Source organism: Suricata suricatta, chromosome 8, assembly GCF_006229205.1.
Source record: "Suricata suricatta isolate VVHF042 chromosome 8, meerkat_22Aug2017_6uvM2_HiC, whole genome shotgun sequence".
Lineage (NCBI taxonomy): Eukaryota > Metazoa > Chordata > Mammalia > Carnivora > Herpestidae > Suricata > Suricata suricatta.
In genome coordinates, this window is record NC_043707.1 from 64,785,241 (window position 1) to 64,812,886 (window position 27,646).

A 27,646-nucleotide genomic window follows, 5' to 3' on the forward strand; every position below is an offset into this window, starting at 1 on the left:
AAGTGATGCTGGCTTCATAGAATGAGTTTGGAAGTTTTCCTTCTATTTCTACTTTTTGGAATAGTTTGAGAAGAATGGGTATTAGCTCTGCTTTAAATGTCTGGTAGAATTCCCCTGGGAAGCCATCTGGCCCTGGGCTCTTATTCATTTGGAGATTTTTGATAACTGGTTTGGTTTCTTCACCGGTTATGGGTCTGTTCAGATTTTCTATCTCTTCCCTTTTAAATTTTAGTAGTGCATATGTGTTTAGGAATTTGTCCATTACTTCTAGACTGTCCAGTTTGTTGGCATATAATTTTTCATAGTAATCTCTAATGATTGCTTGTATTTCTGAGGGATTGTTTGTAGTAGATCCATTTTCATTCACAAGGCATATAAATTCCAACACTTATGATAGGAGGAGACAGACCATAAGATAAATGTTAAATGTGATAAATGGTGGTATATGCTATGGAAAAAAAGTTGACTGGAGAAAAGGGTGTCCAGATTAGGAGTTGTTGTTTTATATGGGGTAGTCAGGGAGGCCTCTCTGCTAACGTGACATTAATCAGAAACCTGCAAGAAGGGAGAGAGCCCTGAGGGAAGCTGGAGGAAGAAGATTCAGAGAAGAGGGATCAACTGATTCAAAAGTGTGAATGTGCTTAAGGATTTCAAGATACAGCCATGAGGGCAGTATGGTTGGAGAAGATGCAGTGAGGAAGAGAGTAGTACATCAGAGCAAGAGTAGAGGGCTTGGGTGTAAATGTGGAATTAGAATATAATTACTTTGTCAAAGAGATGCAAGTTAAAAGATAACCATTGCCAAAGAGTTTTTAAATGATCACTGGTGCTCGGGAGAATATGGCTTTCTGACATTATCAGCTGCTAGTGGAAGTGTAAAGCACAGCCTTTCTGGAAAGCATGGGCAGTATACTAAAAATCAAGCTTTCAAAATGTACTTTGACTTTGTTATTTCATAACCAGGCATGCATTTTAAAGATGTTCAGCATAGCATTATTTTTATTAACAAAATACTAGGAAAAATATAATTTTTTGCTCAGCAATGAGGAGATGTATAGATTATGAGATCTGTATAAGGTAGTATCTGGGTAATTATTAAAAATGTTGCGTACAAAGAATATTTAATTACATGGGAAGATTCATACTATAAGTTGAAAAAATAAATTGGATTGTAACAACAGTTATGATTTTTAGTTTTTAAGATATGGAAAAATAGATACAGAAAAAAAGTTGGAAGGAAATACATGGCAATGGAAATGATCTATCTCTGGTTGATAAGATTATTGGTAACTTTCCTTTTTCTTTGTCATATGTAACTTTCCTGTATTTTCACTGTCTCTACATTAGAATCACCTGGAAATCTTAAAAAAAAAAAAAAAAGACAAAAACACACAACTATGCAGGCTCCATTCATCAGAAGTTGTGAATTAAATAGGCCAGATTATAGGTGTAGATACTTTAAAGAATTTCCTGGCTCTTTCTTATATTCTGGTTTAGATTCATAGCAACATTAAGGAAAAGCATATTTTACATTCAGTTTTGAAATGTTACTTTTCTTGTATTTAAATGCTCATCTACATGGTAAAGTGTTGTTATTTTCAAATTTAACACTTGGGTTTTTATTTGTTGTTGTTTGCCTTAAGAACTGCTTTCTGAAGCCAGTTTCCAAAAAGCTCTTCAGGAAAGCATCCCTGACATTCAAGCACAAGACTGGGTGCCCCTGTGGCTACTGCGGTATTCCGTCATTGTGAAAAGTAGAGGAATTATCAAATCAAAAGGCTACATCTTACAAGCTAAAAGAAGGGGTTCTTAACTACAACTTGGGATCATAACCTACTTACTAACTTGTCGTTTCCTTGAATATAAGATAAAATTGAGATGTATTAAAACCTGGGTACTTCCTGTAAATGCTGTTGTGGAGGCCGACATTCTTCAGTTATATCTGACATGTGACCTGTCAAGCTTTGAATGTTTCTCTTGCCTCCATACAGTTCACTCACTCGAACCACTGTATTGTTTTCATTAAACTATTGTTTTTTAATTGAAATTGCCTATAAAGAAAATACTTGCAATATATTTTTCCTTTATTTTTATGACTAACAGAAATCAAGAAAATTTGTTGTTAGATATATTTTAGGCCTACTCATCAGGGTAATGTATATACATATTTTTTATTTCCAAAAATTAATTAATGGCTTCTTATTCTATAGTATAAGCAATTATAATTGTTAAGATTTGAAATACTGGAAGATATTTTTTTTCTGTTATTAATAAGATTATATCCAGAGTAACTGGAGTAGCTGGGATCTACTAGTAGTGTAAATAAAAGTCATTTCTTCAGTATATGAATGGAAACGTAAACTTTACATGTCCTTGCTTGTATTTACCTATAATGATTTAATCATGCGTTCCTGTGCCATATTTTCCATGCAATGATTTCCAAGACAAACCAAAGTAAATCTGAAAGAAGGAGACTAGAAACTTTGAAATTATTGTTTGGGGTTTTATAAAAACAAATATTATCATCTCCAGATTCTTTGTAATTCTTGGTTCATCCTTAATATTTTGGTATTCAAGAATATTTAATAAGTTTTGAGTGTTTACCATGTGCTGGGCAATGTGGGCTGTGAGGAAGGGGGAGAACAAGGATTCAGAATCAATTGAGTAAAATATGTAATATTTGTCCCCCACTAATAATCGACTAGGAGGTACTAAAAGCCAGAAAAGGAGTGAAAAAAATCTTTAATTCAGGGTCAACATTGTCTGTTTAGACAACTTTTTTGAGATACAGTCTTAACTATTTAAAAGCAAAATGGTATAATCCAAACTTTAGAGCTAGAAGAGGCTATAGATTATGTATTGTAATTCCTCATTAGCTTAAGCACCAGAAAATAGCAAATAAATAAGCCATGGCCTTTGATATAGGTCTCCATAGTTCTATAAGTTTGTATCTGTAATCCACATAGTTTGAAAATTTCCTCACAAGTCTCGTATCTTAATCAGGACTTTTAAACCATGTATCCTAATACATGATTTATAAAAATTCATATTTAAAACTAATTTTGCCCAAGTTTTTTCAACTTAGAGAAGAAATATAAAAGAAATGTGGTTCCATATTCAAAATAAATACACTAGACTCTTCCTATCCTAAACAAGGTTTTGTAGTTTACTGGTTGGATAATTTCATCATTAGAATTATAATGTGAAATCAGCTGAATTACTTGTTACACAAAACTCATTTAAACTTAGAGCTTCCTAAAGCCTTATTTAGCCTTTATAGTAATTGTATATAATATAGTTAACTTTTTTATCTGGAAATGTACAACATTTTTTCATATAACATAAGTTTTTAAACAAATGCTCATTTTAATTTAAGCCTAAACAGTGAATTAGTCTACGTATTTTAAGAGGGAACTTTAATATCACATTTGTTGTTTTTTTTTTAAATCCTAGACTTGGGGTGCCTGGGTGGCTCAGTCAGTTAAGTCTCCGACTTCAGCCCAGGTCATGATCTTATGCTCGTGGGTTCGAGCCCCATGTTGGGCTCTGTGCTGACAGTTCAGAGCCTGGAGCCTGCTTCAGATCTGTGTCTCCCTGTTTCTCTGCCCCTCCCCCTCTCATGCTCTGTCTCAAAAGTAAATAAAACATTTTAAAAATAAATAAATAAAACCCTAGACTTACAGAAATGGATTGTTTGAAGGGTTATTTTGAAGATAGAAAAAAAAAAACCTAATATTGCTAATTTATCCAAATGTCAGAGGAGCTTTTTTTGTGTCTTCTTCCCCCACCCCTCTTAACAAAGAACCAAGATTGTAATTTCATTTTGTGAAGGGGATCATGTAGGTATGGAATTTAAAAAATATTTATTGTTGTTTCACTTCTGTTATTGAATAACCTTTAAAAAATAATCTTTTTAAGGCTTTATAATTTTCCAAGCTGATATTCACATCTTTTTTTCATAAACCAACAGAATATAGTGAATACTTTCCAAATACTTAAGGACTTAATTTTTAAAAAAGCCATAAAATAAAGAGCAGTAATACTACCAAATAATTGCTTAAAGCTGAAAGCTAAATTATTAGTAGTGTATATAACAGATACGTTTTCTCGGGAGAGGTGTGTTCATGACTCAATGTAGAGAGAATTTATATAATTGAATTTTTCTTTTCAGCCAACATGAAAAGAAGCTACAGCTTGTTATTACATTTCCAAAATACACTGGAGCCTTAGTTTAACACAATGTACTGTAACTTAGAATTTGTTCTGTGAATTCCCATCCAAGAAACTATAGTCACCAGAAGGACCAAGTTGTCTTATAAAATACATTCACATGGTGTAAATTCTGAAGATCACACTGTGCTGGTGTCCAAATTAGAATATTCATTTAGGGATGGCCGGTGCTAGAATGAATCACAAATAGCTAATGATTTTTTTGGTCTCAAAGAAGATCACCTAAACAGATACATATGGAATGGAAAATAAAGTTACTCTATTTTGCATAAATGGTCATATTTTTTCGTACCAGAGCCAAGTAGTAACTGAAATAAGATCTCAGCTTTCAGTGATAAAGGTCTAAGTCTCATTTAATTACATCTCATCTGTTAACAGATGTCTTTCCACCTAGCATTTTCAATATTGGGGAATGCAAGTGATTGACAATTTATTATATGTTGGCCAAAAGTTGATCTCTCTGCAGATTGTATGTTTAGAGAAATTCAAAGTTGTTTTAAGGAGAATTTAAACCATTTATTTTCATAATCAAATACATCAACTTATGATTCTGAACCTATTTTTTAAAGTTAACTTCCAAATGTCCCAGAACTTGTACCTGTCATTTCCCCATGAAGTTGATGAGGGGAGGGGTATGTCAGTTTTATTTTTGGAAACTATGTAACATAGCTTTCATTAATATTTTTTATAGTTTTCAGAATTAGAAATACACTTAAGGGAAAATGTTTTCATTAGATAGTTTTACTTTTTTGTGTCTGTAGTGGTGTATTGTAAAATACAGGAAAAATAAAAGCATTAATGAATGTTTATAATAGTCTTTAATATCACCTATGAGTATTAATGAATTGCCTAATTAAAATGTGTTGTATATTTTTTAACTGAGTTGAATTGTTGCGAGCATCTAGAATATTGATTTTGACCTATTTAAACTCCTAAACAGTATGATTTGAAAATTATGAATAAATTTTAAATATCCAAGCCATAAAGCTATTCATGCATTCATTTATTCAGTGATTTATCAAATGCCTACTATATGCCAACCACTGTGTAAGGTATTGGCAGATAGACATAAAAATGAAAAAGAACCCATGACTTCAAGGAGAATATAGATTTTGGGGGAAGAGAGATCTGTACATTAATAAGAGCAATAAAGCCTTGCATCTGTTAATAACTGAAGTGGTGAAGGGGGTTGGGGCATACGGAAGGAGGTGGGGCCAGGGAACACCCACTGCCAGGAGACTCCCCTGAAGTCTAGGTTCGCCTTAGAGTGGGATGGTAGGATAGGCGGGCATTCTGGCAGAGGCCTGTGTTTGCCTCATTTGTAAATAAATATGCTTTTATTGAATGATGAGCAATTTATATGCAAACTTTAGAAATTTAGTGAAAACACTTTTTTTAAAGAGCTTGCCATTACAGATAGAAAGGAATGGCTTCTGTTGAGACACAAGTAAGTTTGGAAAAGTAATGTTTTATAATAAAGAGGTGAAAACTTGCCCCTTGCCCAAATCCCCCAAATCAGAATATGACTGTTAATGTAGTTTCACTACCAGAAGAGCCAAACACAATTTTAATATGTATCTCTTAACAATGAATAAATGTATAAAATGTCATACAAGACTTTTGTGTGTCTGGTCCATTATTTTAGAAAGGTTCATGTTTTACAGGATCCATTACCTGGGTGGCTCAGTCATTTAAGCATCTGACTCTTGATTTTGGCTCAGGTCAGGATCTCACAGTTGGTGGGATTGAGTCCCACATTGAGCTCTGTGCTGACAGTACAGAGCCTGCTTGGAATTCTCTCTCTCTCTCTTTCTCTCTCTCTCTCTCTCTCTCTCTCTCTCTCTCTCTGCCCCTCCCCAATGTGTGCATGCTTGCTCTCTCTCAAAATAAATAAGTGTTTAAAGAAAAGATAACAAAAGGTGCTTAACATCATTATTAGGGATATGCAAAATTATTCAATAGTGACTTTTACTTATTGCTGTGCCTGGGTACCTCAAAGTGTTGCAAAAGGCTTGCAATCAAAAGTGTCAGGGGGCACCTGGGTGGCTCAGTCGGTTAAGCGATGGTCTTCAGCCTAGGTCATGATCTCCTGTTCCCAAGTTGGAGCCCTGTGTCAGGTTTTGTGCTGACAGCTTGGAGCCTGGAGCCTGTTTAAGATTGTGTCTCCCTCACCCACTCACTCACATGCTCTCTCTCTCTCTGTCCTTCCCCCACTCACACTCTCTCTGTTAAAAATAAATATTTTCTTAAAGTGTCAGCTGGAATTACAGTCCATCTAGATACTTGACTGAGGTTGGGCTACTTCCAAGCTTGCTCATATGGTTGTATGACTGAGTTCCTGGTTGGCTATAGGCCAAGAGGCCTCCATCACTTCCGTGCCACGTGACCCTTTCCAAAGGGCAGCTCATAACAAGCAACTGGCTTCCCACATAATGAACAAGTGACACTGCAAGATGGAAGCCAGCTTTTTTGGTAACCTAATCATAAGATAGATACAGATCACTTGTCAGTCCTTTCATTGTAAGTCCAGCCCACATTCAAAGGTTTGAAACTTGGGAGGTTGATCATTGGGGACCATCTTACAAGCCAAACTTTAATGTAATGATTACAAATAGTATTTAGCTTTATAAAGCTCACAAACTAAAACCCTCATCTTTTGGTTAATGCCTGAAATTCCAGGGAGAGATTCAAACCTTCAGCTTAGAGGTTTAATTAGTAAAATATTGACTATCAAGGGAGAATTTCCCTTTGAGCCTGAGTGATAACTACTGTATTTTCATACCATATCTACCTAAAATTGGGTATACTGTACTTGTCCTAAATCCACTTTGGATAGAGGGCAGGCAATAAAGACAGAAACAGAAACAGGGCAGACCTGGTAAGTCCACATAAAACAGAAACAGGATACAGGATACATCACAGTTTTGCCTATTATCAGCAGACCTGTTTATAGTAGACCAGCTCAGCTTTCTCAGCTTATGAATATGTACTGCCATTTTAATTTTTATATTTTGTTTATTGATCTTGTTAGATTGTAATGTTTTGGGGTTGGTTTTACTTTTGATTTTAATGTTCTATTTATATTGGGGAGGAGGGGCAGAGAGAGAGGGAGACATACTATCTGAAGCAGGCTCCAGCCTCAGAGCTGTCAGCACAGAGCCAGTGTGGGCTTCGAACTCACAAGCGGTGAGATCATGACCTGAACCGAGTCAGATGTTGAACCAACTGAGGCACGGAGGCATCCCTATTTGTTTTAAAGGGGCTATGCTTACAAGTGAATATTACATATTGATTTTCTAATACTCCCCAATATTCTATACCCACTCCTGTTATCTTAATTGCTATTTTCATGTATATGCTCATGTTAAAGTTGTAGAGTTAAAGCATGTAAAACACTTAGTACCCAGCAAATTCGAGCTTATTGCTATTACTATAATTGACACTTAGTCCTCTGCTACTTTTGAGCTGCACTACCCACCTCCAATAGGTTTATTTTCTTTCCTCTACAGCATTCTACCTTGTCTTTAAATCTATCCTGATTTCTTTTATGTTCTTCCTCTTACATAGTCTGGTTGCTACTTGGCTATACTAAAATTCCTCCTTTTAGTTTTTTACCACATTCTCTGTAAGAGTCAGTCTAAATCTTTTCCATTCCTCTAAGCAGATGAATCTTCTACTTACAGAGAAGATTGAGGTTATCCATCCAAAAGCCCCTCTTCCCTTCCCTTTAATTTCCTTGCATTCACATTCTCTCTGTGCTTCAGATAGCAGCTCTTTCCTATTGCCTAAAGGAAGAAGCATTCTTTTGTGACTAACTCCTCTCCTATTTTTTATTTCCATTCCTCAGTAGGGATTAGTCTCAGGCAAGCAAAGAAAATCTCCAAATTACTGTTTAAGTGATGAGTCACTAAATTCTACATCGGAAACTGTATGTTAACTGGAATTTAAATAAAAACTTGAAAAAGAAAAAAAAAAAGACCGAAACGGCAGCTTCATCAGTTGTCGGGGACCCATGTTTTCTTTCTCATTGCTCTGCCATTCCTAAAGGGTGGGCTTCTCATCGCACAAACTTGCTGCTTGAAACCGGAGAATACGGCTTTTCAGGGAGAAAAATGAATTAAAGAAGGCAGGGGGGACCTCCTATCATATGTCCCTAAATAACTACGCAATTCTTAATTTGTATGTAATTGGCCAAAATTTAGCCACAGTTGGCTGCAAGGGAAGGTATAAAAAGGACCTATTTAGCTAGGTGGCAATGTGCCCCCTTAAATATCCTTGTTTTGTGACAGTAAGAGAAATTGGTTTTCTGCTTTAAAACAGTAAGGATCTGATGAAGCATTCATCCTTTCTCACTCCCAATAGCCGTTTACCTACTTCAATCCTTTTCCATTCCCTTCAGATATACTCTAGCTCTCCATCCTTCATCCTAAAAGAAAATGAAACACCTTTTGATTCTGGTCATTTTCTTCACTGTAACAAAAACAGAAACAAAATCATCTCTCCTTTATAATGTACATTTCTTTTTTCTGCTTACTTCTAATCCCTAGTTACCACCCCACCTTTAGATTATACAGCTTCCTAACTAGTCTCCGAGTTTCTGAGACATTTAACAACTACATCTTTACCTCAAGGAGTCTTTCAATTTTATTTATATTTAACTTTACGACTAAGACAAGAGCAGGATGTTGCCAAAAAAAAAAAAAGATTATAAATAATGCAAATGATTCTTTAGGTCACACCTATGACAACATTAACAACTTTAGAACTGCCAAACAAGAGGATGGATGAAGTTGGAAAGAAGATGCGATTTTCCAATTTTGTGTGAAACTGGCAGGGGGTCCTCAGTCACTGCGGGTTCCGCCGCCCCACGAAGGTCTTCCGGCAGGAGGCCGGTGGATCCGTCTTGCACCTCCTGGCAGCTAACGCCGGAACCCGTGCGCTTGGAAATCCCTGGGTCCGCGGGCCGGAGGCGGATACGAGATTCTCGCTAGGTCCGGAATCCTCGCGGAAAATGCTAGCACGTCGCTTCTTTGACGCACTTCCGGGGCGCCAGAAGCGAGGTGGCCGCGAGCCGGCAACATGGTAGTAACCAGGTCCGGGCGGCCTCCGGCCACGACCCAAGCCACGTTGGCTGAAAACTCCCAGCAGAAGGTAGGGGGTCGCAGAGCGGCGCCTAGGGGCGAGGGCGGCGTGCAGGCGCGGCGGGAAGGGCCCGAGCCGGTCGCGCTGTTCCAGGCCGGTTGCCAAGCCCGTAGCTTCCTCTTCGGTCCTCGCTATGCTCTTTTAAAGCAGTCCTCAGCAGGGAACAGAGAGGTCAGGTAACTTGCTTTGGGTCGAACGCCTCCGTTCCTGAGGCCTTTTAACCTGTTGGCACCGTACGAAGGATTAATTTCGGCAATCAAGTGTGAGACTAATTGGGTTGAAGAGAAGGTGGCCGTTTTCACGTGGGGAGCTGGTAATGGCCCCACAGCACTTTCTTTGGGCCGGGGAGAGCTCCAGTCACGCCGCCTGGTGGCTCTCAGTGGCGCTAGTGGTCCCCTGATTCTGGTCCTGGTCTGATTCTGTGGCCGAGGGAATGGAGCGTTAATTCCTTTATCTACTTAAGGTAAGGGCCGCGACCAATTCCACTGGGGTGTGTGTTTCTAAACACATCTGTGCTCAGAGTTAATAGTTCCCTTCTCTCTTCTCCTGAGTGTGTGTGCGTGTGTCAAAATGTAGGTCCACCACGCGTGTTTGGCATTTGATAATTCAGTGTAGAAAATTTTCAGTTAATTGTTTTGCTCCCTAAAGTTATATCTAGGTCTTGGGGAAGAGAGTGAGGCAGGGTCCTTCAAATGCAGAGTCAGATCCAGCGCGTCTTTTATTTTTATTTTTTAAAATCTTGGGTACTGGTTGCTGTGAGGCAGGGTCCTGCAAATATAGTGGCAGATCCAGTATTTTTTTTTCCCTTTAGTCGTGGGTGATGGTTGTCCTTGCATTAACCGTCTCACTGAGTTTTTTAGTACTCTCTTAAAATTTGCTCCTGAGGCGTATTTGCCTTTCCCCTAGTTCCAGCCCTACCTGAATTATAGTGTATTTGTTCTTACTTACAGAATTCTGCTGCTAAAAGAATTGAGGCACATCCAAAAGGCAGGAAAAAATCAGCTGGTGATCCATTGACTGCTGAATCACAAACCACTAGAAAACAAAGTCCAGTCCCTAGAACTCCTAAGAGCAGAAAGAGGAAGAGCGGAACCACAGTCTCATTACCAGAGACAAACAAACCATCTACCGATGGAGAGACCTCTGAGGCAGAGTCAGATTGTTCTTCTGTGTCTGAGCTACAGGATCCCATTTTAAGAGTAACTAGGAGACGGCAGATCTTAGTTCCATGTACTCCAGTGTCTAGTATTAGGAAGAAGTTGAAAATAGCTCCAATAAATCAGTCTCATGCTGAAGAAGGAGAAGATGACTCTGAAGCTGAATCACATGCCTCAGGCAGTTCTAGAATTGTGCTGCCCACATTAATAACTACAAGAAGTAGAAGTAAGGCTAAATCCCTAAGAGAGCCAAACCAAGAATTACATGCAGAAGCTATTTCTGATGCTGAGTCATCAAACTCAGACATTTCTTCATTTTCTCAAATTACAACTATGAGAACCACAAGAAGTATGCAGAAGAAACTACAGTCGCAAACTGAGGAGAAAGACACTAACATGGTACCAGAAAGTGAAAAGCAAATTCTAAATTCGCCAGGGAATTCAGAGGATTCAGAGACCAGACAAACAACTTGTTTGTCTGCAAGATCTCTTTCTCAGACAAATAAGCCAAATTTCTGCAATAATGAAATGTATAATAACTTTGATGATTCCTTCCACAGAAATTCAGGGGGAGGAAAAACAGTGCAAACACGTCAACATTTTAACACAAAAGAGGAAAAACAGGCCAGTGTTGCACCTCTCAAAGAAGTAACAAAGCAGAATTGTAAGAATTTAGATGAAGAAGCCAAAGGACTAGTAAAAGCAGAAAAAGAAAGAAATGAAAAGAATTCTCACTTGGAGAGCCTTTCTGAACCTCAGGACAGTGGCATTCAGCAGTTAGTTTCACAAAGGCAGTCAACCCCCCGAAATAAAACCGCATCAGAGCCCTCAAATCGGAACTGTGCGGCTATAATGAAATCGTTAGCTCAGACATTTGCAGTGATGGAAGTAGACAGGTGGAATGAAGAGAGAAAGAACTCCACAAAAACAAGTGACCTGACAGAATTTGGCGGTGGTAGTGATGAAGAAGGGTGCACAGTTACAGGTGTCTGTGATGACATAAATGAAGAAAGGGATGTAGATTTTGAGTGTGATACCAGACCATTCAAGTCTGAGCTCAACACATCTCTGGATAAAGATGATTCTGTTTTCTTAGTTCTCAGCAGTGATGAGAGCCAGCAGTCTGAAGACAGTGAGAACGAAGAGGACACTGTGTGTTTTGTTGAAAATAATGGTCAAAAAGAGTCATTAAATGCAGACTCAGAAAATGTGTCCTGTGACAACCCATTGTTTGTCATTGACACAACTCCTGGATTGAGTTCTGATAAGCATTTTTACCTGGAGGAGGGAGACGAGGCAAGTAAGGTTGCCAGTGAGGAAGAAAAAGAGGAGGAAGAGGATGAAAAAAGTGAAGAACCATCAGATGATGACAGAGATAAAGATGATGAGTTGAGTGATGAAGATGACTTCCTAAATAACACAAAAGCTAAACTGTAAGTTTTATCTTTATTTTTAAAAGTAAGTTTTTGATATATATTTCAAGTGGCTAAGTTGCCATAAAAATATAAAATATTAGAAATCAAGGGAATTGAGAAAACTACTGTCTTGTGTTCCTTTTTTTTCTTTTTCTTTTAATATTTAATTATTCTTGAGAGAGCAAGAGCAGGGAAGGGGCGGGGGCGGGGGGGAGGGGGGGGGCGGTGTCCAGGCAGAGAATCTGAAGCAGGCTCTGCAGGGACAGCAGAGAGCCAGATGTGGGGTTCGAACTCAAACCGTGAGATCATGACCTGAGCAGAAGTCAGCCATTTAACCAACTAAGCCTCCCAGGAGCCCCTGCTTCAGATTCTTCATGAAAGAGCTCTTTTATCCACCATTTCCCTCGTCTATGTGAGTGTCTTTGTTAGTCATATTTCTCCCACCAGTGATCTATTAGAAATCATCTGTTAAGATTTTCCTATATGATAGTTAAGAACAACATAAAAGGAAAGAAAGGAACTTTTTTACTTTCCTCCTCCATGTGGAGAGTTGAATAATAGAGAAAAGTTGGAGCTGTGTCGCCCACTGAAAAGTACCAACATTTGGGGCTATTTCTTTAGTTTCTTTTTTTTCTGTTTTAAATTTCTTTTTCCTAGGCATAGGTCCCTGGTGGCAGTGAGTCCACTGGAAATACAGACCTCCCTGGTAAGGGTCTCTACATTAATGGATGTCCAGTCTTCACTCTAAACCAGTGAAATCCTTCTCTGAGGCTTGCCGCAGGCATACTGTTTTTCTAAAGTCACATTCCTCTCCAGGATAACTCTAATGTACCTTTAGGGTTGAGAATCACTGCCCCACCACTGCAGTAGAGTGATTTCACTTTCCAGTAGAGGTTGATCAAAGTTTTCAACTACTGTTTACATGAATAATTAGGGAAGAAAGTAACTTTAAGTCCAAATGTATTTGCTTATAAAAAGGACCTTTCGGTAATGTAAAAGTAGAATTCTTATTACATAAATATAGCAGGAGCCCAGACAAAACTGTAAGAGATTCTGATTTGGTAGATCTGGGGTATGACTTCTATATTTTTAACAACCTACAGTGGGAAGTACAGATAGATGTTCACCGCTGTTTAAAACTCACTGATTTAGAAGCATTACCAAATGCCCTTAGTTACCCAGAAAAACATTGGAAGCTTGGATAACTTGAAAGCTCAGAACCTTTCTCATTGGTATTAGAGATGGAAGTATGTATATTTGTTAACTCACTACCTGTGTGTGAAGTCAGCTGAATTGCCAGATGTATCTCCTCTTCTCTGTAATTCTTTTCTTTATAAAAATCCCTTTATGAAGTCCATTGACATATTATGTGGTCTTAATCCTCTTTAAGAAAATCTGGGAAATAAATCCAAAGAAACTTTTCATTCAGTATTCATTCCAGAATTTGCTTCTAAATCTTTCTATTAGATTTAAAATGTGTAGTCACAGTTTTTCGGAATCCATTGTGAAAGTAAGATTTTTTTTTTTTTTTTTTTTTTTTTGTAGCAGAGGGAGGTCATTGGCAGTAAAGGAGAGAAAGAAATAGGGGATTTGAAAAATACAGTCTCAGAGCACCCAGGTGGCTCAGTCGGTTAAGCGTCCAACTTCAGCTTAGGTAATGATCTTACAGTTTGTGAGTTCGAGCCCTGCACTGGGCTCTGCACTAACAGCATGGAGCCTGCCTGGGATTCTCTCTCTGCCCCTCCCCTGTCCTCTCTCCCTTTCTCTCTCTCTCTCTCTCTCTCTCTCTCTCTCTCTCTCTCTCATAAAACTTTTAAAAAATAATAAAAATAAAAATACAGTCTCAGTTATTTCCATTTTTGTTTAATTACTTGATCTTTAAGTGATCGTTTCTCTTTCAGTCTGAAGTTGACAAGCAGCAGCATAGACACTGGTATAAGTATCAAGCAGTTGGGTGGTTTGTATATTAATTTCAATGCAGACAAACTACCTTCAAAAAAGAGAATCCTAACACAGATCAAGGAGAAAAAGAAAGATGAGGTAAGTTACATGGAGTGTCCTGTTGGTTTTCATAGAACTAAGCAGTCACTTCTAGAAATGATTAGTTCTCAGTAAGAGGCTAATTTTCCTGCTGGGAAACCACATCAGCCTATGGTGCTCCTTTTGCCCCCCTCAGAGTCCTAGCTCTAAAAGGTAACATTAGAGAAATAAATTAATACAGGACCAGCCTTCCTCTTTTTGCACCCACCAGTTATCCCAGGGATTGTGTTTTCTTCTCTTTTCCTGCTATACTTTTAGTTCTTAACTGTGTTAGATGCTGTTGAGAATCTGGAAACGGTGCCTACTTCTGCCCACCAGGAAAAATGCACACGTGCACACAGACCTAAAATTGTACATATAATTTCAAAAGGAGATTACAGGGTAGGTAACCTCACCCAGACCCTCAGCTTTAGTCACTACCTTGCATGGCTTGCCCATAGCGGTATTTTCTAGCCTTGTCATCCCTCAGGTCTGTTGTGCCTAAATCCTGTTGTGCCTGTTGACTGTTCCTTCAGATTTGCTCAGGCGTTTGACCTCACTGACAGCCCTTCTCTCTCCGGCTGGAACCAGCTCCTTCTTCAGTATTCTCTGTGCTGGTTAATGATGCCAAAGTCTCTTCCTTTTGCAGTCAGTCACTGAGCCTGAGGGATGCTGCTGCTTACATACTTTGTCTCTGTTCCTTCCTTTTCACCTCCCTGTCCCTGACTAGTGCAGGGCTTTGTTGTTTTCATCTAGACTACTGCAGTAGCCTCTTTATTTTTTTCTTCAAGCCATTCTCCATACTTGTGCTAGATTTCTCTCTTTAAAAATACAAATCAGGGCACCTGGCTGGCTCCATCGGAAGAGCATACAACTCTTGATCTCCAGGTTGTGAGTTTGAGCCTCGTATTGGTGTAGAGATTACTTTTCAAAACACACACAAACACAAATCTAACCATGAAATTGTCCTGTTTTAAGTCCTTCAGTGGTTCTTCAGAACAATCACCATGCCTCTGTTCCTTGAGCTGTGTTCACGTGCTGCGTTCCCTGAACATGTCCTGCCCTCTTCAAGTCCAGTACAGAGTTCATAGACCGCTGCCTTTGAGAGACATTCTCTGAGTCTAGTCCTTTCCACCACCTCCTCTCTGCTTCTGCAACACCCAGTATAGAGTTGACTCATTGATCGTATAGTTGTATGATTGTTACTTTGCTGTCTTTTAGCTTTACATTTCTAAAACAGGATTCCTCCACCTCAGCAGTACTGGTATTTGGGGCTAGATAACTCTTTGTTGTGGGAGGGTGTCTTGTTCACTGTAGTATATGCAGAAGCATCCCTAGCCTCTACCCACTACTTGTCAATGGTACCCACCCCCAACCCCTCTACACACACACACACACACACGCACACACACACACACTCACACTCACACTCTAGTACTTGACACAAAACAAGCTCTTAGTAATTTACTAAATAAACACGATGCTCATTTCTTAGTGAAAGGAAACTCTAGACTGATGCTCTACTACCTAGAAACTTCTAGGCTGAACCTGAATTGAGGAATGCTGAATTGATTAATTTCAAACATTGACCAAATTAATATTTCTGTGAACTATTTTGAGGGCTAAGGAGCAGTTTTCTTTAGTTCTTACACCGTGGGAGAAGACTAATTACCCTGAAGCACTTTTTAGTAACATAAATCATATTATGACAGTATTTGTTTATCCTGTGCAGACAAAAAATGCAGAAGTCATTTAGGAAAAGATTAATAAGTTTGACTACACAAAATACTAAAACTTATACAATGAACACCTTAACAAAGAGAAGTAGAAAACCATAGGTTAAATACCCTAAGATAAAAAATACATTTCTACAAAGTATGAAGAACAACCATATATAAAAATGAAAACGAACCCCAAAAGTACAGGCATCTCCCACAGAAGACTTACACATAGTTAATACACAAAAAGATGACCAACAGCAAACGGAAACAGCCATAAGGCACCACTAACAACACACAAAAAGATGGTACCTAGTGTTGGTAGCAATGTAAAGAAAAAGACACTGATTAACCGTTGGTAGGATTTAACCTTACTTGAATACAAGGCAATTAACCAGTACCTGTCAAAACTTAGAATCTTACAGAAATAATGACAAGTGTGCAGAGATGATGTTTACAGTGTTTAATGGGAAAAGACTCAATGGCCACTTAAATGTCAGAAGAAACATTATAGTGCATAACAGCTATTAAAAAGTATGAAGTTGATCTGTGTGTGAATTGACATTAAAACAGTGTCTAAGATATGTTGTTGAATTATAAAAAGCAAATTGGAAAAATCCTATCTAGACAGGATGATTTCATTGATACAACAAAAGAAGTATATGTTTAATCAACATATATGATTATTTAATAATATCTCAGACCAGAAGAAGCTATTTTACTACCATCAAGAGAACTTACTAAAGGCTTATTTTTTTGTTTTTTGGTTTTTTTCAGAGATTTCAAGAGCTAGTATAGCATTTTTCCTGTTGACTTTGTTTTCTTGTTTGGTGCAAGTGGCTGGTTGCAAATCCATAAAAACAAGTTAGACAAATTAATGTATATCTGATGTGTGCTGATTTAGTTTAGAAAAAGAAATTTAAGATGAAATTTCCTAAAATAATCCTTCAGTTTGTCTTAAGGACCAAAACAACTGTGCAGTAGTATGGTTGTGTATAAAGGGGGCTAATACATTTGGAATAGCCTTTAGTGTCGGAGATGTTTTTCTTAGAAGGTAAAAGATGTTGGAAAAGATAGTATAATATTTTCAAAACCAATTTAATATTTTTGTAGCTTTTGCAGAAAACCGTTATTACTCCTGATTTTGAAAAAAATTACTGTGTCCCACCATATAGTGAATCAAAGCATCAACTTCAGAAAAAACGCAGAGTAAGTATAATGGCTCTCATTATTTAGAATGTGTAGGTGTGTTTGATGATGTATATTCAGCTTATACACCATGGTTGTATAATTTAAATAGGTGTATTTTGGGGGCACCTGGCTGGCTCATTCAGTAAAGCATGCGACTCTTGATCTTAGAGTTGTGAGTTCTGACCCCATGTCGGGTGCAGAGATTATGTAAGAAAAATAAAATCGTAAAAAAAATGTATTTGTGAAGAAAGTTGTCACAAAATTTTAAGGGCCTATAAAATGCAGTTTCATAAACACATTTTATATAGATTTTCACTTGGTGAAAGTACACCAGGTGGTGCACCTAAAAAACAGCTTTTTACCCCCCTTCTTAGCCAGCCAGTATATAAGGTCCACACCTCTTGGTTTACAGGTATTGCTCACAAAGAGCTAAGAGCTCTGTTGTAGGCTGTTGTAGGGAACTTAATATAAAAAACTTGGGTCCTTAGTCCACACATTGAGAAGGATAGGAAACTATTTTCTCGGGTTTATTTTTTTAATGTGTATTTATATTTGAGAGAGAGAGAGAGACAGTGATAGTGGGCAAGCAGGGGAGGGGCAAAGAGAGATGGAGAGAGAATCTGAAGCAGGCTCCAGGCTCTGAGCTGTCAGCACAGAGCCCAAGGCAGGGCTCCCAACTCGGGATCCGTGAGATCATGACCTGCAGCATTGAATGAAGTCAAATGTGCAACCAACTAAGCCACCCAGGTGCCCCCTAGGAACTATTTTCTTTTGTAAAAATTGGGGATTGTTTCCATCCACCATTTCAACTAATAAATGTAAAGTTATCGCAGGAGCTTGAAGGAAATTGGAAGGTGGTGCTGCAGTGATGTCTCAGCTCTAATGTGGAGCATTGCAGGCATGTAGTGGATGCTACCTAATGTATGAATAACAAATAAATAACTTGCTGGGAGTTTCTCAAAGAATTGTTTTTTAATTTTAGAAATAATATAAATTGCTAGACTGGTCAGACTGACTTTGAGTCACCTGGCTGACCTGGGTAACATAAAAATGTGAAGATTTTACATTACATACAAGCTCAAGAAGTGAAAATGTGTTTATGCACTATCTCTTGTGGAGGCTGTATATTACAGAATAAAGATTGAAGGTGTGGGTTATTCTCTGGCAAGTCAGCAATTTTTACTAAGATACAAAATAAATTTTAAGAAACCCTCATTTATGAAACTGATAATAATACTATGTGTAATTTACCAAAGTAAACACTTGTGACTCAATTTCTTTTCATGAAAGGTGACTCTGAGGACTAATTCTGTGAAGTAACCTCATTTGCTTTTAATTCATGAAATTTTTTGTATACATAATTTTAGAGGGAATGAGGTATAGTTTATACATCTATTGAAGTCTGAATTTTTGTTTTAATTGTTCTTGAAATCTGAATTTCAGAAAGAACGACAAAAAACAGCAGGTGATGGCTGGTTTGGTATGAAAGCTCCAGAATTAACAGATGAACTTAAAAATGATCTCAAAGCACTGAAGATGAGAGCTAGCATGGACCCAAAAAGGTTTTACAAGAAAAATGATAGGGATGGCTTCCCCAAGTACTTCCAGGTATGAAACAATAATGGTGGTGATGTTCTGTGGATTTGAGTTTGGAGAGCACCATAGTGTTCTGTTTACTCTGAACGTGTGTGAGTATTCATGATGCACATCTGCTTAGGCTGTGTGATAATGGCCAGAACCCGTTTGCCCACCAGCTTGTAATGGCGTTCTCCATAGAGAGAAGGTGCTGCGAATGGTCACTACGTTTCTGGGTCATACCTCTAAAAGTTATGGAAGCTCTAAGTTGGGTGTATCATGTAAAAATAATATTAGCCTAACAGCAAGAATCCTTACATGATAGAGGAGGAAATAGGAAATCATTTGCATCAAACTCTTCCTTCTCCAGGGAGAGGGTCATCTCCAGGCAAATACTGAAAATAAGTTAAAAGTGTTTGCAGATGAAAATCCAGTTGATTCACCCGCTGGTAGGTGTCAGCTCCGTTCTGTGCTTGTTGACTCCCTTTCCTGTGAGTCATGTGAATTACTACAGTAGTCCTCCTCCAGGTCTGCTCTCCCTGTGGTCTGTCGTGCACATCGTAGCCAGTCATCTGTTCTTTACCAAAGCAGAAACAAACAAAAGGCGGTCTGTTCGTGGTGCACCTCTGCTCAGTGATACCACAGATCTCATGTAAGGATAGCTTCGATGTTTCTTTATGACCTAGAGGGTGGAGTCTGCACAGTCCGCACGCAAACCAGCTAACCAGCCCTTCTTTGGCCACAAATCCCTCTTAAGCTCCAGCACACTCAGCCACTGTATTTTCAGAATATTCGCAGATTGGTCTTGGCATTCTGACTTTGCATGATGTGCTTGGGTCTGCTATGTTCGCTTGGTGAAATTTTGCCCATACAAATCTAAGCTAAAGTGTTATCCTTGTGAAACATTGACTTCCATTAGGTAGAATTGGTCACTTATTTTTTCATGGCATCTATAGTTTTGTTTCGCATCATAATTATGTTATGCTTTAATTTTTTAGTTACCTCTCTGTGGATTTTCCTTAAGACTGTCGGCTGTTTGCTGGCAGGAACCAGATGCTCTTTGTCTTTGTTTCCCAGACACTTAGCACAGTACTTAGCACATAGTAGACATTATAAATTTTACTTGGTTGAATGTATGAACAAATGCAGAGTGGTTAATAAGAAGGTAGCATTTATGATAACCTATGAGATCAAACAGGTGTATAGTAAAATTTAAGTATCAATTTCATTGAGAAACTAAAATGTAAAGGAATTTATATTCTCTGTCTCACCTTGCTGGTTACACTGTTCGTTAAGAATTTGCTGTACTGCCTAGCACTAAATTACATAAAACGATTTTGGGCTTTACTATAAATTCTAATGAAAGGTCATTAGTAGGACTCAATGCCAATTGAATAGGTGACTTATTTTTGCTTTTAAAAAATGGCAAAACTAACTTTAATATCAGTATAATTTAAGTTGGGCTTTCCATTCCTTTCTGTAAATACACTTTGTTAGAGCTACCCTGAAATGAAGGCAACTTAGCATTCAAGTATTGTATGACTTATTTCAATCATTTGCTCATAGGTTGGAACCATTGTTGACAATCCAGCTGACTTCTACCATTCCCGAATTCCCAAAAAACAAAGGAAGAAAACTATTGTGGAAGAACTGCTGGCTGATTCTGAGTTCAGAAGGTAAAGGAATTTGTGTTTCACTTTGAATTATATAGGCTTTTCTTTAGAACATACAGAAACTTAAATTTCAGGTAATTTTTAAATACTTCAGCACAGCAGCACTATTTACATTTTAGATGAGATAACTGTTTGTTCGGGGGGATTGTCCTATGCGTTGTAAAATGTTTGACAGCATCCCTGGCTTCTGCCCACTATGTCAGTACCACTCCATTCCCAATTTGTGACAGCAATGACTGCTGACATCTTCAAATGTCCCCTGTGGGGCATAAGCAATTCCCAGTTTAGAACTACTGCTTTAGGTGGAAGCTTGAAAATATTTGGCTAGAAGAGACAGCCTGTGAAGGAGACTGGGAAAGAATGGCCCAGGGGACATTAAGACAACCAGGATGGCATAGTGTCGCAGAAGTCAAGGAAAGAGAACGTTATGGGCAGATATAAACTGCAGGGAGGGCTTAACAGGAATAAATGCTGTGGAGAGATCACATAAGAACTAAAGACTTCCTTTGGATTTACCTGGGGGTCACAGCATTCCCACCCAGAGTTTTAGGGGGGTGATGGGGAGGAAACGGGATTGGAGAGTGAGTCGGAAATTAAGACATGGAGATGAGTCTTTGCAGAGTGTGAAGAGGAAGAGAGGGAGGGAGGTAAGACTAGTGGATGTGGAGTTTGAGGATTTTTTTAAAGATGAGAGCAACTGGGAGTATGTTTAAATGTCCTTAAAGCAGCTGTGTGTATATTCTAGGAGATTTAAAGGCATACTTCCTATAGAAACCCTTGTTGAACTGCCAGATTGGTTTAACAGCAAAAGTGAAAAGGTCAGAGGGTTTTAAAAATGTCAGTATTTAATACAAATTTAATACAAGTGTTACATAAGCTAATGAGTCTGGGTTATGGTAAAAATTTTAGAAATAAGCAGTGCTTTTTTCTCACGACTCTCTCCTTGGAAATCTCATCCCCCCCACAGGGCTTTAAGTTATAACTTATATACTGCAGGCTTCCACATGTATTATGTCTGGTCCAGAGCTCTCCCGAGTCCAGACCCACATAGCCATCTGCTGCCTCAGGAGCATCAGTGGCTGTCTCACAGGTACCTCTGTGAGCTAACTTGGTCTTTCCTGGCCCCACTCTTGCAGTGCAGTCTAATGTCCTCCCAGTGCTCTGTACCTTGGGGCTGAATAGCATCACCAGCCCTTCGTTGGCAAGTCCTTGACACTTACTTCAGTCCCACATTCAGGTGGTTAGGCTCTCCTATCTCTAGCCTGTCATTTTCTCTCCATCCCCTCAGAGGTGTGGTGCAAGCTGATGCTTTGCTTAGTAAGTGTGATCCATATGTTCTGGTTCAAAATTGACCTGTACTTTGTTACCTTGATGACCACAATCTCAGAAATCACAGCAGTGTCAGTAGTGCTTTCACTAAAAAGTAATAGCACGAGGAAGACAGGGCAGTAAACTAGAAATTTCGTAGAATGAGACTCATGAAATTGCAGGTTAGAGGTAGTCTTAGAGTTCATTGTTCCCATACTTCAGTCACTGAGTAACATTTTCACAATGTTTGCATCATCTGTATGCTGCCTGCTTTGTTTTAAAAGCAGGGGCCCCTGGCTGTTCAGTCAGTTAAGCGTCTGGCCCTTGACTTTGGCTCAGGTCATGATCTCATGGTTTGTGAGATCAAGCCCCACGTCAGACATTGTGCTGACACTGTGGAGCCTGCTTAGGATTCTCTATCTTCCTCTCTCTTTGCCCCTCCCCTGCTGGCATGCACACATACTCTCAGTATAAATAAACTTAACAATATTTAAGAAAAAAGTAAAAGGAGACTTTATATTGCCTACTGTAAATGGGTTTGTTGGCTTATAATTTTTGTAACACATATGAAGATAAATACATTACCTTAAATGAATATCCTCTGTTACCTAAATTAATATATCACACTATGCGAAATACTCTACTAGCCCATCCCCATGGAATGTTGTAATTCCTTCTACAACATTCTCCTTAAGTGGTTTCTGGCCTCTGAATACTTTGGGATAAGGAACTTCACTGAACATATTTAATGTATCATATGTTCATTAGTAAGAATGTTTTGGGACAGAGGTAAGTGTGATATACAGGGGGGAAATGTGATCTTCATTGTTGTATGTGGTTTTGGTTTTGTTGGTTGAGGTATAGGTGACAGTGTTTTATTAGTTCCAGATGTACAATGTAGTGATCTGACAATTCTGTGTATCACAGAGTGCTCACCACTATAAATGTAGTTACCATCTGTCACATACAACGTTTTTGTAATATTGACGATATTCTTTGTGCTGTACTTTTTATCTCCATGACCTGCATTTTTTGTCTTTATTTTATTTTGAGAGACAGAGACAGAGAGTGAGTGGGGGATGGGCAGAGAGAGGGAGACACAATCAGAAGCAGGCTCTGGGCTCTGAGCTGTCCGCACAGAGCTTGACTCGGGGCTCGAACCCACGGACTGTGAGATCATGACCTGAGCCGAAGTCAGACACACAACCGACTGAGCCACCCAGGCGTCCCTCCATGACCTATTTTATAACCAGAAGTCTATACCTCTTTATCCCCTTTACCTATTTCACCTGTCCCCCCACCTACCTCCCCTCTGGCAACCATCAGTTTATTCTGTCTGAGGAACCCCCATACTGTTTTCCATAGTGGTTGCACCAAATGACATCCCCACCAGCGAAGAACAAGAGTTCCCTTTTCTCTATATCCTCACCAGCACTTGTTCTTTTTGATAATAGCCATTCTGACTAGTATTTGAGTCTGGGTTTTTTTGTTTGCTTGTTAGATTCTGCATAAAAGTGAAATCCTAGTGTTTGTCTTTTTCTGTTACTTATTTCATTTAGAATAATACCCTCTAGGTCCATCCATGTTGTCATGAATGGCAAGATTTCATTCTTTTATGTAGCTCAGTAATATTCCACTGTGTATGTGTTGTGTGTCTGTGTCATCTTTATTCATCATCTATCCATGGGACACTTGGAGGGGAGAGCCAGAGTAGCAATACTTGTATCGGACTAAATAGACTTTAAACAAAGACTGCAGCAAGAGACACAGAATGACATAATATAATAAAGGGAGCAAACGAGGATATAGCTATTGTAAATTTCTATGCATTTACAATGCAATTACAATCCACTTCACTTGCATGGAATATCTCTTTCCAGTCCTTCACTTTCAGGCTGTTTATGTCTTTAAGTCTCAAGTGAGTCTCTTATAGGCAGCATATAGAGGAGTCTTGTTTTTTTTATTCAGTCGTTTACCATATGTCTTTTGATTGGAACATTTAGACCATTTACATTTAAAGTAATTGTTGATAGGTATGTAATTATTATTTTAATTTTCTGGTTGTTTTTGTAGATTTTTTTCTATTCCTTCTTTTGTTCTCTTCTCTTATGGTTTGATGGCTTTGTTTAGTGTTCCGCTTGGATTCCTTTCTCTTTATTTTTTTGTATCTATTATGGTTTTTGATTGTGGTCACCACTGGATTCATATGTAACATTCCATGTGTGCAACAGTCTATATTACTTTAATGTCACTGAAGTTCAAACACATTTGATTTGGTTTTGTTTCATTTTTAATGTAATCTAAGGTTTATTAGAATGTGTGTAAATTGTGTTGTTGACTTCTTGTGGGATTGAGTGAGCTGTAAAAATGTAATAGGCTTAACTTTCGGTTTTATTTTTTTTATTTATTTTTGAGAGAGCATGCGCGCTAGGGAGGGTCAGAGAGAGGGGGAGACCAAGAATCCCAAGCAGGCTCCCCTCTGCCACCACAGAGCCCTACATGGGGCTCCAGCTCACGAACTGTGAGATCATGACCTGAGCTAAAACCAAGAGTCAGACACCCACCTGACTGAGCCACTCAGGCAGCATGCTCCCACACCCCTGCCTTTTTTAAAATGTTAAATAGTTTCTGTTTTAGAGAGAATATTAGCTAATCCTCAGTTCTAGTAATAACAGATTTATGTAACACAGTGAAAGTGGTTTAGAACAAAGAAATTTTATAGGTCAGAGAATTTTTACTTTTTCCTAATTAATACTCATAAGCCCTTCTTTTGAACTTTTGTGTACTACATTTATCAATATTTACCATAATGGCAATTAAAATTAAGAAACCTTGAGCCTGGATGGCTCAATTGGTTGAGTGTCCAACTTCAGCTCAGGTCATGATCTTCGTTTGTGGGTTCAAGCCCTGCATCAGGCTCTGTGCTCAGCTCAGAGCCTGGAGCCTGTCTTCAGATTCCGTGTCTGTCTGTCTCTCTCTCTCTCTCTCTCTCTCTCTCTCTCTCTCTCTCTCTCTCTGAACCTCCCCTGCTCATGCTGTCTTTCTCTCTCAAAAATAAAATAAAAAATAAAATTAAGAAACCTTAAAAATATTTATGAATTCCTTTAAAAATTATATCCCATTACACATTAACAATTATTTTCATAAAACAAGTTTAGTACAGATCTCTTTAATGTCTGGTTTAAAGATAGAGCCTCATGTCTGCTTTTGCATCAGTCTGCTGTTGGTACATTTTCATCCTACAAAAACGTTTAAAGCATCTGATACCATCTGGATAACTAGATAGTGCGTGGGTGAAAGTTTCAGAAGCCCTCCCTTACAGTAGCCATTTTTTTCTCAATAGACTGCAGGCACTGTGAGGGTAGGACTGTGGTTGTCTTGTTCGGGGCTCAGTCTCCCAGCTCCAGGTACAGCTCCACATGGTGCAACTTAGTACAAATGTGGTAAGAGTGAGAATGCAAAAAATGTTTTCAAGGTTAGAAGTTATACCACCCCCATTACATTAACTTCTAATGTCCTACTGTGGAACTTAAAGGTGTGGTTTTCTTTTTAGATATAACCGAAGGAAGTACTCAGAGATCATGGCTGAAAAAGTAGCAAATGCAGCAGGAAAGAAGTTTCGAAAGAAGAAGAAATTTCGCAATTAAGATTCCCCGAGCAAGCCACGTATTTTACATTCCCTTTTGTTTATGCAAGATATTTTTGAAAACTTAACACCATCATACAAGTTAATATAGACTGGCTCTGTCTGAAAGTTGACTTGAGTGAGAATGAGTCATGTACCCCTTGGGATCAAATCCAGTATGTCTACAAAAGACACACCCATGCTTAGACTCTGAGGGAGAAGAAGGAAAACCTCAACCATTTTAAGATGATTAACATTTTTGTAAAGTTTTCAACATTTATTTAAAGAAAACTGAATAAAAATCATTTAGAAGATATAAAGTTAACATATACAAAAAAACCTTTGTTATATAATAAAGCTAAACAGTGCTGTAATTTACACACAGAGGTGTGTGTGCGTGTGTAGTGTGGAGATGGTAGGAAATGCCCTTTTCCAAGTTTAGGTCCAGAAAATCAGTGAAGCTACAGAGATCTGCTTGTTGTTAGTATAAAAGTCATAGTTGGAACCAAAATATTCTTGGAGCAAAATGACTGAAAAACTAAATGAAACTAAAAAAGACTTAGAAAGTTAATGAAGACTTCCCACAAAGTCTGGGTTAAAGGTAGAAGACGCAGGAGGGCCGTTTTTCCTTCCCTTGCAACTAAAACGGGAGGAGAGATTAATTGTATCCCGATCTAGTGTTGTGTTCCATGTGAACTAGGATTAAATCCATGTAACTTTAACTCGGCCAGGAATAATTTTAAAGTGGTTCCGTTCATCCCCTTCTCCAATGGCAGGAGTGTGCATCCTGGCTAACCTACTCGCACCCAGAGAGAGCCGGCCGACTCTTGTAATGCTGCCTAGTGGGTCCTTCCCTTTAATGTCATCGTTTATGGAGCCTCTGTCTTCCCAGCAAACTGCTCCTTGGGATTTCAGTAAATACAAAATCTCGTATTTTGTGTTTAATGCTTGGGATCATAACCAACCCAGTAATAGAGCGGACACTGGCGTTCACGGGTGGAGTTGGGCAAGTATCTCTATCTGTTCTCCTTTACAGAAAAAGTTTTATTCCAAGAATATTAAGTTTTGGCTTCCAGTGGGTAAAATAAGGACCTGCTGTGAGAGAATTAAGTATCAAAACAAGAAGAAATAAATTAGTTGACTCTGCAGATTCTTCCAGAAGGAGTCGCTGATCTCAGAACATTGCTTCAACTCATGCTACTTTGCTGTAAGAAGACTCAAAATTGTTAACCATCCGGTATGATGTCTCTGTGCACACAGTGTCGAGGACTTACCCAGTTTTTCTCAGGGTTAAGGTGTGGATCTGCTTCTTATTTACTCTATGATTTTCATGATGGTTTCTGACCCATGAATCCCACGATAGGTTGAATTATTTGGTACTTGAAAACTGCAGCTGTGCCAAGTATGTGTGACGTTAACAGTGCATATTATAAAGAAAACAGGATTAGTGACCTCTGACCTTTGCCACACAAAAAAGTGTTAGAGCCTTCTGGGTTTGGAGGCAGTGGTGAGGAAAGAGAATTGAGCCCAAGTGCCAAGGCCACCGTAGAGGTGTTCCAAGTATTTACTTTTAGTTACATTTTAACATGCTCTCTTTTATTTTATCTCCATGGATTCATTTTTAGTTTTACTTCTTTATATGTGTTTTTGTAAAGGCACCTAAATGACTTGGAACAAAAAGAAGAGTTTTTAACAATTCCAAAAAACACTTATTCAGTGAAATAAACAGTTCAACTAAAAACCATTTAAGGTCATCTCTGTTAACATTTATTGCGGGGCGCTTGGGTGGCTCAGTCGGTCAAGCCTCCGGCTTCGGCTCAGGTCAGGTCTCACGTTCGTGGGTTCGAGCCCTGCATCAAGCTCTGTGCTGACAGCTAGCTCAGAGCTTGGAGCCTGCTTCCGGTTCTGTGTCTCCCTCTCTCTCTGACCCTCCCCCTCTCATGCTCTGTCTCTCTCTGCATCAAAACTAAATTAAAATATTTTTAAAAAAACATTTATTGCAAGGAATTAAAACGGATAATATGTTACAGCTTCTTCATTTTAGATAGGATCTTAAATTTATTTTAAACCTTCAAAACTAAAAGATATCTAAGTATAATTGTAGGTAAAGGTCGGAAGGAAATCTTAGTGTTCCCAGCCTTTTACAAATACCTGTATATTTGAATAATGGATATGTATTTGTCCTTTGTTTTTAAGCAAAGCAGTTCTATGGAGAAACCGGTTTTAGTGATTTTTGGGTTGTATCCCTGAGCTGAGGCTTAATGACTAAGAAAGGAGCTTGACTCCTCAGCTGAAAAGCATTACAAAGCATATGCGTGCCGACGCAGTAGAGAGCGCTGGTGAAGGACTTCAGCAGACTGTAAGACCTTGAAAGATTTATAAAGCCCCATCTTGTTGCACAGACTTTTAAGACTGCTTGTTAAATAAATGCCTCGAACACAGTTTTTAAGTGAGGAAGTGAGGGAACAGAAAAGGAGGATGGTAGGAAGGGTGAAGTCAGTACCAACAGTTCTGTGAAACTAAGTGTCAGTTGGTAGATAGAGGTGGGCCCTGAGCTTCTAGTGTCCAACAGAAAAATCAGTTCTGTGTGCAG

At 38.6% G+C, this 27,646-nt stretch overlaps 2 protein-coding genes across 2 annotated transcripts in view; both read left to right on the top strand.

The window, feature by feature from the left end:
* Nucleotides 1-2,920, top strand: part of GCLM (glutamate-cysteine ligase modifier subunit) — a 47,504-nt gene extending 44,584 nt beyond the window's left edge. The window contains exon 8 of the mRNA XM_029945800.1: nt 1,644-2,920. Coding sequence (XP_029801660.1) covers nt 1,644-1,813 — 170 coding nt within the window. The 3' untranslated portion in view covers nt 1,814-2,920. The remainder of the gene's footprint in view (nt 1-1,643) is intronic.
* A 6,350-nt stretch (nt 2,921-9,270) lies between these two features.
* Nucleotides 9,271-26,797, top strand: DNTTIP2 (deoxynucleotidyltransferase terminal interacting protein 2). The gene is made up of 7 exons (XM_029948309.1): nt 9,271-9,381; nt 10,323-11,962; nt 13,846-13,984; nt 16,795-16,890; nt 18,316-18,480; nt 20,014-20,123; nt 24,982-26,797. The coding sequence occupies exons 1-7, from the start codon at nt 9,310-9,312 to the stop codon at nt 25,073-25,075; spliced, it is 2,316 nt and encodes a 771-aa protein (XP_029804169.1). The 5' UTR covers nt 9,271-9,309; the 3' UTR covers nt 25,076-26,797.
* Nucleotides 26,798-27,646: the final 849 nt, after the last annotated feature.